A 12,040-nucleotide genomic window follows, 5' to 3' on the forward strand; every position below is an offset into this window, starting at 1 on the left:
TGTTTTACAGCCGCAGTGACTCTGGATATATTTTGAAAGCTCTAAGGATTACAATGTGGTTTAGACCTTTAACTCGCATACCTCTATTTGCACGCGATTAAACCCAAGGTATTATTTTTAGCTAGGAATTTCACTCTTTCTGCCAGGTACATTTGAAAATAGCAGTTTATTAAATAGCATTTTAATATGTTTTCTTAATAATCAAAGCTGCATTAACTATGAGATATTTTTCATCATCAAAAGCACAAAAGGAAAAAGTGCACAAAATAGTCTTTTTCTAATGTAATAGGGTAGACTGAGCATATTTTAAAGGAAAATATACAGTATATTTACTTAATTCAGTAATAATGAGCTATGCAATGTAAGACTTATTTAGTACTGGTACGTGCATTTATCACAGTAAGTGTGTTTTACTAGATTTTTTAATACTTGTTAAACACATAGAAATGGGTTTGGTGCAAGTAATTGCGCTGGAGCTCGGGATGCAGGAGGCATCCCGACAGGATAAGGATAGCGACACTTGTCGGTTAGTATCATAACCATCCCCCTCTCCCTACCACTAACCTTAACCCTCTCTCCCTGGTGCCTAACCTCACCTCCCACCCTAGTGCCTAAACCTAATCTCCCCCTCCCCGCACCCTAAACCTAACCCGCCCCCCTTAGTGCCTAACCCTCCCCCTAGCTCCTAACCCCAGTACTTATTGTTGGAATACCGGCAGTCGGGATGCCAGCGCTGGGATTCTGACAGGTGTTGGGATTCTAGTGCCGGCATTCTAGGCACCGGCATCCCGATTACCGGTATTTTGACCTGATCTCTAGCATTATAGTAGTCTTGGTGGGTACACACTGGGCGATATTACTGAGTGACTGCACGATTACGACATCGTAATCGTGTAATCGCTCAGAAATCGTGCACTTTTATGTCGGAAACAACCAGCGATGCGCACTCCCGCTGGTCGTTTCCGACATTGTCCATCGCCTGAACATGCAGCACAATCTGACGACCTCGTCAGGTTGCTGCATGTTGGGGAATGGGGGAGAGAGCCCGACGCTGAACGATATCGTTAATGATATCGTTCAGCGGCTGTGCTCAATGTCATGAACGACATTGAGCACAGCCTGCCGGGGACACACTACACGATATCGCTCAGGGAGCATATCGTGTAGTGTGTACGCACCTTTAGTTGCGCATTGTATCCTATTTTTTGCATTCTGTTTTTCTATGTTTGTGTGGGTAAACAATACGGGGAAGCTATCAGTGAGTTTTAATGAAAAACTTAGTAATAAATGTATATTAAGCTGATTAGCATTTGATATCAATTTTCACTAGCATTAATCAATACTACGGTAAATGTTCTCTGACCTCAAATATTTTCTTCTCAGTATAAGGGCTTCATATTGTCTCAGTGTTGTCTCTGAGACAGAGCTTAGGGCAGCTAAAATTAAGTCCACACCCTTTCCCTAGCATAGTTGGCTTGTAGGAAGTCCCAGTTCTTTTATCATTAGATCAGATGCAATTTTCCAGATACTCACAAGTAGAGCTGAACGCAAACTTACAATTGCTGCCTTAATATTGGCTATAATATTGCTGGGTAATCATGCTCAGACTTTTGGTAGCAAACACTTGCACCACCAGCAGTTGCAATTGTTTTTCCGCTAGTTTAAGTATCAACATGGTATCCTTGCTCTGTTTCCTATAGCAATCGTGATTTAAAGAAAAACACTGGACACACAGCTATTCCAAGCTAGGGGATAACCACAGAAGTGCAAGTGCAACTAGGCCCAGCAAAATAACTCCTAGGATACGCTAAACTCATCTTTAGGGGGCCACCATCTCTTCATAGTAGGTACCAAGTTAAATTAAGGAATTCATGGCCCAAACTTTAGAAGTAAAATGTGAGATATTCCAACCCTGTGCTGAACAGACTGGGGCTGTGTCCCCTATACAAGTGGTGGAGAATATAATGGAGTTACATATTCAGGTTTTGTTTAATAATCATATGACTGCACAAATAAGTATATTTGTACACCTAGCGCATTCAATTATTAGTAACTGCCTTCATGAAATGTAGAAGCATCTAATGTTACGGAATTGCAATGGTCCATAAATAGCTTGTACAGCTTTTAAACGTCTACATTTTAGTTATTTTTCCATTTTCACAAAACTTTATACAAGGGACTTATTTGTTTATAAAAAGAAAAAAACAAATCTCTCTAGCGCCTGTGTCTCACCTGTTATCATTAAAAAATCTGCTGCAATTTAAGAAAAAGGGGAAAAATTGCTAACCCCACATCAATACTCTAGTTAAAGACCATAACTGCATTGGTAAAAATAAAAGTTCAGCCAATATATAAAATAATTCTGTATATTTATTTAATAGATATTAAATAAATAAATAAAGAAAATAGTTATTAAATAAATAAAATAAAAGTCACCCATTATCATTAAGAAACCTGCTGCAATTTAAAAAAAAGGGTGGAAAAATTGCTAACCCCACATCAGTACACTAGTTAAAGATCATAACTGCGTTGGTAAAAATACAAATTCAGCCTATAAAGAAATTCTGTATATTTATTTAATAGTTACCTGTCTAAATGTCTCGTATAATAAATGACAAGGGTGAATAAAAACAATGTAGCAATACTATAACATGTATCCTATTAACCATTGGATAAACACAAATTTGTCTAGTAGGTGTAAATTGCTATTTGTTTTATAGAAACAGTATATACAGTAGCCTGTCTAAAATTGGTTTCCTGTGTCCATAGAAGAAGCACAATAATTGGTCATATGTGGAGGCAGGAATAATATCAAATATATTTCTGAAAATGATCGGGTCCACGGTCTATATGTGGCTATCGTCAACCGTGAGACTTGCTAGCTTTGGTGGTTTGGCAACGTCAATGTAATTTTGTAGGGAAATCACCCAACAGACTGGACACAGGAAGTTACTGTGGTGGGCAACTGAACACAAGAGGTTATAGCAGCATTGCGTTTCATCCACATCTGTGGACTGTTTCAAACTTTTTGAGCTTTTACTATTTGCTTTTACTATTAACGTCACATGTTGGATAGGTACTTGTGTCTGCTATCTAACACATTTTGGGAAATCTGATGTTTTGGAGATTGTGGTTTAGCACTACACCACTGTCTAGAACTGTGGCTTCTGTATTGGGTGAAGGGATATTTTTCCACAGTACCAAGCTAAAGCTATTGGGTGCAGCAGTGCATTATCAGGCCTGGAGTGACCCAAAGGATTTCAGGAGTGAAACAGAGGAGGCCTGGAGTGGCCTCAAGATTCACCCCTGGACCTAATGCCCCTCCCACAAAACATCTTTAGCACAGCACATACATTGAGTAATCACAGTGTCTCTCAACGGGCCTTTGACTTGTTCCCCAGGTAGTGAGAGACTGACACACCCTTTATCAGCCTCTCACAGGTGCTCTGCCAACCAAGGCTGCTAATCCGCTTCTGTCTACCAGACAGTTGCTAATAACCTGGGCCATATATATGTCCCATTGACAACATTTCCAGTGTTTTTGCCACATATCTCCCCTTTCTGTTTCGACCCTTGGGACGAAACAGCTGTAGCTCCTGAGCAGAAAATACAAGACAAAACATCTGCGTTGGCCAGTTGGCTTCTTGACCTATGCTCTATTGAAAACTAAAGATTTTTCAATGTCAAGAACCATCTAATTATTCTCCCATTGGTTTCTGTATTCTCAGCCATCCACTTCAACAGAGTATGATATGTAATCAGTTGAAATTTTAGCCCCAAAAGAAAGTACTTTAACTTAATTGCCAATGCTACTTTTTCAACAATGTCATAATTCCTCTAATGTATATTCAATTTCCTACTTAAATAAGAGGATGCTCATCAACATCTTTGCTGTTAAACAACACAGCAGCTATCCCTACATCTGATACACCTGTCTGCATGACAATTTCATTTTTAGTCAGGTGTCGTATATACACACAGAGAGCTGTATCTGGCATGTGTTATATAATCTTGTACAGAGGGCGAGATGTATCAAGCCTTGGAGACAGATAAAGTGGAGAGAGATAAAGTACCAACTAATTAGTTTCTAACTGTCATTTTACAGTATGTGCTAGAAAAATGAAAGAAGCTGATTGGCTGGTACTTTATCTGCAGGGATATATTACAAAGTATTGCTTACTTCCAATTTAATCTATTCCCACAGAAAAAGGATGGACATCACAGAAAGGTTGTGCAGAAAAGGTCACTTGATGCAGAAAACAGCTGATCTAGTCATGTTAAGTTTTAAAGGAAAAGGTATCATTAGCTTAGTTATCTCAGCGCTAACATACCCTGCATCACTGCTTATCGCAGGGCTTGACACATTTTTCTAAAATCTAGGATCCAGGATGAAAGTGTAGGAACCAGACCACCGCCCCCCCAAAATAAATTACAGGAGTGAGGAGCACAGCTCTATGTGTTATACACACTATACTAGTCCACAAAATGGTCACAGTTAAATGGATACAGTAAAATGGAGGCCCCCTCACTACTCTGCACAGCTCACCTGCTCCACCCCCCAGTAATAACGGACCACATTTCACATAAAATAATGGTGCCAGAAAGTACAACAAAACCCCTCTCCCCTCATGGTCACACCACTATCCCTCTGAAGCCGCTCTGCAATCCCTGGCCACGCATAGACCCTACTACAGGAAAGCTCTATACAGACGGAGATAGGAGACAGTAGACAGCCAGGATGTACAGAGGATCAACGTAGACTGGGACAGACAGCAGGGATCAGAGCAAAATCTAGTAGCCAGGCAGCAAAATCTGGTAGCCATGGTGACCTGGCCCCCGGGATTTGTCGAGCCCTGGCTTATCTCATTATTACAGGATGTACTCGTAGTAGTGCTGGAATGTAGCAAAAGTTCAGTCGTCAGAGAGTTCTTCAGTATCTGAGTCCTCTGGTGACTTGTGTCCCTCTCTATCGCAACAGCATATGCTGATGCTATGTGTATTTGTACAAGTGTGTTCCTAATGTGCATGTGCAAGCCAAAAAAAGCTGGACATTTACGTAAAACGGCATAAATGAGGCACTGCAGGTAAACTGCATTCACAGATTATGTTATGTTTTTAGAAGATGTGACATGAAGCTGAGCTTTTCATTGCTTGGCATCACTTGGCAAGTTACCAGAATGCTTCGCCACCATAGCCGGCTATGGCAGCAGCTTTATTGTACTGTGCAGGTTATACTGGGTACACATTAAACGATATGTGTATCCAGCGATGCAACGGGCGACCCCCCCGCCGATGGGCTGACATATCGGGTGGCCGGTACACATTACACGATCTGGTGCCAGACCACCCGATATGTCGCCCCTGCCACATCCAGCTGCATGGGGTCGTCAGCCGCATTGTCAGGTTGAGCTGCATGTAGGGCCAACCTGACAATGCAGCTGACGACCAAACGGGAGCGTGCAACGGCCGACATAGTGGGTACACATTAGACGATTTTGACAATATGTCTGCCTGATCTGACGGATCAGGCTCAAAATCATCTGATTTGTACCCAGCTTTAGTTATCACTGGAGTTATCTCTGACATTCGTACATATGGACAAGCAAGAATAACCTCTTTTTTCATCAAAAATACTGATTTGTGAGCTAAAGCAGAGGATACATTATAACAGGAGCATATAGCTGGGGCCACCAGTGATGGAAGCCTCTTGCCCACTACTGATGTAGATGAGAATCAGGAGCATAGAGCTGGGGCCACCAGTGATGGAAGCCTCTTGCCCACTACTGATGTAGATGAGAATCAGGCACAAATCTTGAAAATGTGGCACTGTCTTTAAATATTTGGCATCGTTGCTAGGAAACCATATACATTTCAGCATTAGTTACCATTTTTTATTTTTAAAAAAGCGTCTTAATGGATGAATATAGGAAATATAGTCAGACCATATTTATTTGGTAATATATTTTAAACACATAATTACTAAGCTTGAAAATACTAACCATAATCCCCTGGAAGTTTTCATTTGACCCCCTGCTGATGTAGTAAAACAACTGATAGAGATAGACACAGCAATTATAATTTTACCATTAGTAATGTACAGCTATTGAAAACAATAGGTTATACAGAGGCAAGGTTGTGATTTTGTTGAGGAATTCACAATTTCTGCACTGAAATCTGGAAAACTCATTACAAGTATCAACACGAACCTAAAAACATAAGGATTTCATTAATAAATAGGTTTTGTGTCACCACCTATTGGTGAAAAGTGATACTACAGCACATTCTCTATTAAAGATACATTTATATGAATATACTGTACATCAAGACTGTCATATTTATTTTATTTGTTTAATAACATTGACTTATATAGCGCCAACATATTCTGTTACACTTTACAAGTGGCTTATTGATTATTGTTTAAAACCTTGCTTAAAGTACCTGTATAAAGTGTATTTGAATGGTCAAAATATTAAAAGTATTTTCTGAATCCTGTTTCTATCTCCTTCATAGATATGGTAAAAGTCCTATTGTAGGGATAAAATTGTTCTGTTTTCAACTTTCTATTGTCTATTACTAGCATTAGAAATTGTATATTGCTTGGATGACCTTTTATCAATAGCAAAATTATAAGTCATCATATTTTAGCTTTCTCTTTTATTGGTATATTTTCTTTACAGTTATATTTTATATCCTACAGTATACAAAGAATGAAGAACTAGAAAATCATTTTTTGGATTGCAGTGTGGGCGATCTGCTTCGATTTGACGACTACAATATGGATGGTTACCTTACCCTGCCAGAGCTGTACACTGCATTCCGTAAGTCCTGTCTATGATGGGAACCTCTATCTAACACAAGCTGTATGAAATGCTTCACGGTACATACCAGGTGTTCTAATCCATATTACACCATTCATATTCATATTTTTCATGAGTTGTAAAATTTTGGCCCTTTAAAAGTGAAATAATTTAAATTAAGATAATTTGTATAATTTGATCTGTATGTGGAAGAAAAAAACTACACAGTAGATTAAATTGGTTATTGCTGTTCCTACATACACTGTGTCATTTAACATATGGGAATTATTACATAAGAAGCCATAACGAGCTATTAAAATGTGGAAGGTAATTTAACACAACATGTGATTGCCAAGGAGCTCATACAGCTCTTCAGGTGGAGATGTGGACAGGGGGCCTGTTGCAGAGCTGCATGCAAGTCCATTTTACAGACCGATTTTTGAGTAGCTATGGGTGATCCAGAGTCATACGCATTTCAGCCATATCTCCGCTTGCATCTTAGTGGATGTAACTGTGCGGCAACCACTGGGATAACTATCAAATTTGCAGGGGATGCGGCTGCTATGGAGCCCAGCCTGTCCGGGCCAGCCATGGTCGCGTCCTCCTTCAGCGGTTGCTGCGCAGGGCAGGCACATCTGCCCTCCCGGTCAGCTCCGCCTCCATCTCTCCTCAATGACTAATACTGGGAGGAGGCATGGCTTTGATCTGGGGATGTCCCAGCAGGCTCTGCACGGCCACGCCTCCTCCCAGCATTAGCCAATGAGGAGGGATGGAGCCGACCGGGAGAGAAGATGTGCTTGCCCTGCGCAGCTCTCGCTGAAGGAGGATAACCAGAGAACAGAGGTAAGTCACGGAGGGAAGTGATAGGGGGCGGGGAACCTAGGGGGGGCCCATGAAAATTTCACTGTGGGGCTCCCCTAGGTCTAGTTACGCCCCTGACGGCAACTGGTTGCTTGCGTATAGGCTAAGTGATCTGAGGGTATGTAGTGGGTGTGTAGACGGAACTGCAGTCTATTTAGAGGTGTGTGTATGCAGAGCTGATAGTGATGGCGGCTACTTCCACAATCAGAAATGCAGCCAAATCTGATACCAGGTAAAGGTCTGCATTTATTTCCCAGCATGCAATGCAGCTACTGCCAACTTCAGTGCGGACCCAAAATGTGGTCATTGGATTTCCACAAAGGGCCTCACAGCACAGCTGGGAGATCATAAACTTGGCCCCAGTATTTAAATAGCATTATTTCCTTTCTATGTTTGCAGTACTAGTTTTAGTAACACGATTGACAGGTTTAATAACATTTACAATGGACAGAATGAGGAAGCTGAAAGGGATGATTTGCAGGTCACTCATGCGCATCTTTAAATCTTTTTTTAAGATATTGCTTTGTAAATACAGCCCTATAACCAGAGACTGAGGGCTCTATTTACGAAGTGGCGGAGTTTCAAGGCTGCCGATTTTCATTCTTTTTACCCATGGGATTTAAAATGGCAATAATATAAACAGCAATAGGGTAATATGCATTCAGTACTATTGCTGATTTATATCACGCAGGCAAAACTGATGAAAATCAGTGTCTATTAAAACCCATTTATTGTTTTGTAAGTATAACTCTAAGGTGTGATTTGCTGCATAGCAAAACACTCTACAGAAACCTTTAGAAGAGAAAAAAATGTAATTGAATCCACAAGTGTGTAAAGCTGTATTATGGTGACTGCTCATTTCAAGCTACAATATTACTGTAACTACATTTCTCAGTTTTTAACAATTGTGTTGTGTATACTATTCAGTTATACAAAGCTAGTGGGTTGGGATTTTTGTTAGATCATTTATTGCTACTGTGCTAACACATTCCTTTCTCTGGTGATCAGTGTGTGGGTTGGCTGTTGGCTGTTTGTATGTAATTCTTACTTACCTATTCTCCTAGAACATGGGGACACTTGTGAATTTCAAAAAGTTGTGCGGACTCCTGGAAGAGCAGGACACCCTCCCACATTTTGCTAACTTCCTAGTGAAACAGGTAGGGCGAAAGGCGTGATGGCGCAATTATAGGCAAATTGCGTCATCATTTCCCCAGAGTGATCTAATAGAATATAATTATGTCGTCACACCACAAGGACTTCTCTTATAGGAATAGCTGTCCTTTGCAGCCTTAATCGCAAATCTACATGCATAATAATTGGCGCTATCCTTGCGGTAAGTGGCGGGATGTATCGCATTCAAAATATGATGCTTGGTACAACCTGCCCACAGACACAAAGGATGACATTCTAAGGTCACAGTTTTTATTACTTGAAAAAAAAACATAATAAGTTGCCAAGAAAGCATTGCTGCTCCCATCCAATAATCCAATTAGCAAAATGGAGGCCAATGTACGCCTCAGACGCAAATTGAGTTGCAATAGACCTGCTCCCCTTAATTGGCTTAGTACTACCAGTTGAACTATTAAGAAGGTGCCCAGGTCAACTCCCCCGATGAAATGCGGGTGCCCCACAACTACCACTTGCCCCCCTGTGGCCACCAAGCTCTTCCTCTTCTGCAAGGAAGAGTGGGTAGAAAGACTAAACAAGCAAAGCAAATATCAAGCAAAGCAAATAACAAAGGAATAAAAGAAGATGAAAAAACCAGCAAGAAAAAATGTTAATCACTTGAATTACATATATACAGATGCTAACCAAGCCCCTCTTATACTCATTCCCATAGGATAATATTCAATCACTAAACCCAACCATAACCTTGCCATTACTGTAGCTTCATCGTCTCAGGAACAGCCAAAGAACTTGTATCCCCTTATTATTCATCTTTAGCAAGACTTTCAAATGCCTGATTTTCATTGAAATGATTTCCGCAGTAGGTGTACTTACAGATTATCAGAGCACATGCTATCTTTATACAGCCATAAAATTGCCTTTGTCATAAATGCCAGATTTTGTCACATAAATAGATAATTACCTCTATAGATGTCATATTATGTGAAATAATCACAGCAGGCGGTGTAGTTATGATTATTTGAATATACATTAACCTTGTAGAGCCAGATGATGTCTTTGTTATAAACTGTGTGGTTATAAAATATATATTATCCTTATTGAGCAAGAAAATGTCTGATTACAAACATGTTTCTCACTAAAATAAACACCAAAATAGTTATGATTACATTTTACTGAGATATCCTCAATTCTTATTGCATAAAATAAGTTCTCATCTGATATTTGCTTTATATAATAAATAGAAATACCATTGTAGGTGTGGGTACATATGATTGAACTCATCTTTATACTTGTAGCAACACTAATTTGTATGTCATAGACATTGCATGAGCATGAGCTGTGGCTCAATGCAGAGGCGTCTTTAGAGAGGAGGGGGCCTATGTGCATTCCCCGTGCGTGGCCTCCTCCTCTCCTCCTGGCGGCCGGCAGCCGACTGACGAGGCTGGCCGGCCACCGGAGCATTAGTAGACTCTGGGAACTAGAGTGCACCCGGAGACTATTGCGCATAAGCAAAACGGCGGAAAAATGGCCACGGCAGCCAGTTTTCCGGCTTTTTGTACAGCGCTGAAACCCGGCGCGGGACCTCGGAGAGGTAAGTTTTAAATAAATATGGGTGCAGGGTGTGCGAGGGCCCGTGTGCACCGCACACCCTGCACCCATTATAGATACGCCCCTGGCTCAATGTCTTTTCAGTTATTTTATTGTGCAGTAATGTAAAAAAAATCTTTTTCACTCAAAGAAATACTGTAGTCGACGTGGTTAAAATTAATTTAATACACTTTATATCCATGAGGCCCAAAATGCAATATACCAACTATAATCAAATAATGACTTATAAACTAGAGGGGGCAGAGTTTGGCGACAATCTCATGCTGCAGCCAGATCGCACTCAACAAACTGCTGGATAATACAATACCGCACATTCCAGCGAGGGAGACGCTAGGTCATGTGGCTTTTTACAGTTTACTTCATTATTTTTCATTTCTTATTAACTTTTAACATGGTTTGTAAATTATAATGCTGTCACCATTCTTTCAAAATGGCCTTTTATACCTTTGTATTCAGCTTCTTATTCATTTCTTTTCTTTTTTTTCCGCCTGGACGTTATACTTCCGCTACTTGCACACCCTGCCAGATGTAACCTACACAGTGCGCCCAAAATGGCTGCCTCAGATGGTTCTTTCTTGGGCAGGATGGACAAACACGTGGATCTATTCATATAGTGTATGTCATATTACAACTGTTTCAGTCACCCGTATATCATGCCCGATCTGCATCACTATTTGCTGTACTTGTTATTCCGTTTTGTACCATGTACTTCTGCCCCACTGTATGCTATACCTGTGTGCTATACCTCCACTGAAGTGCATCCTCCAAGGGCAGGATGTACTCCATGTGGATCTATTCATATAGGGCAGGGTCGAAACTAGGACATCTGTCACCCAGGGCAAGGCAGTAATTGACATCATTTTATGCCCCACAGTAAGGCTTCTAATTACTTTTAAATTATCTGCTCGTTGTCAGGGGTTTTATGCTCATTACTATGGGTTTCATGCTCGTTGGCAGGGGTTTCATGCTCGTTGTCAGGTGTTTCATGCTCATTGCCAGGGGTCTCATGCTTACTGCCAGGGGTCTCATGCTTGTTGCCAGGGGTCTCAAGCTCTGGGTTTCATGCTCGTTGCCAGGGGTTTCATGCTCATTGCCAGGGATCTCATGCTCGTTGCCAGAGGTCTCATGCTCATTGCCAGGGGTCTCATGCTCTGGGTTTCATGCTCATTGCCAGGGGTATCATGCTCATTGCCAGAGGTCTCATGCTCGTTGTCAGGGGTCGCATTCTTTGGGTTTCATGCTCGTTGCCAGGGGTTTCATGCTCATTGTCAGGGGTTTCATGCTCTTTGCCAGTGGTTTCACGCTCATTGCCAGGTTTCTCATGCTCTGGGTATCATGCTCGCTGCCAAGGGTTTCATGCTCGTTGCCAGGGGTTTCATGCTCATTGCCAGAGGTCTCATGCTCGTTGCCAGGGGTTTCACGTAGTGGCGTCTCTCCCCATGGTGTCACCCGGTACGGGGAGAGACGTTGTGTTGCGCAGCTTAGACGCGCAGCACCAAAAAAGGGGCATGACCTCGTGGGAAGGGGCATGGCCTAGAGGGAAGGGGAGTGTATTCATGGCCAAACCCCCATGGTTCCGTTATCGCCTGGAGGTGGTAAAGGGTGCCAGAGGTACGTGCAGTGCCGGCTGGCTCCCTTGCAGTGTC

At 41.4% G+C, this 12,040-nt stretch overlaps 1 protein-coding gene across 1 annotated transcript in view; it reads left to right on the top strand.

Annotated features, from left to right (window-relative positions):
- FSTL4 (follistatin like 4) overlaps positions 1-12,040 on the top strand; it is a 1,116,563-nt gene that overhangs the window by 772,424 nt on the left and 332,099 nt on the right. The window contains exon 6 of the mRNA XM_088451183.1: positions 6,698-6,818. Coding sequence (XP_088307309.1) covers positions 6,698-6,818 — 121 coding nt within the window. The remainder of the gene's footprint in view (positions 1-6,697; positions 6,819-12,040) is intronic.

Source organism: Taudactylus pleione, unplaced genomic scaffold (genome assembly GCF_031769625.1).
Source record: "Taudactylus pleione unplaced genomic scaffold, aTauple2 ptg000025l, whole genome shotgun sequence".
Taxonomy (NCBI): Eukaryota; Metazoa; Chordata; class Amphibia; order Anura; family Myobatrachidae; genus Taudactylus; species Taudactylus pleione.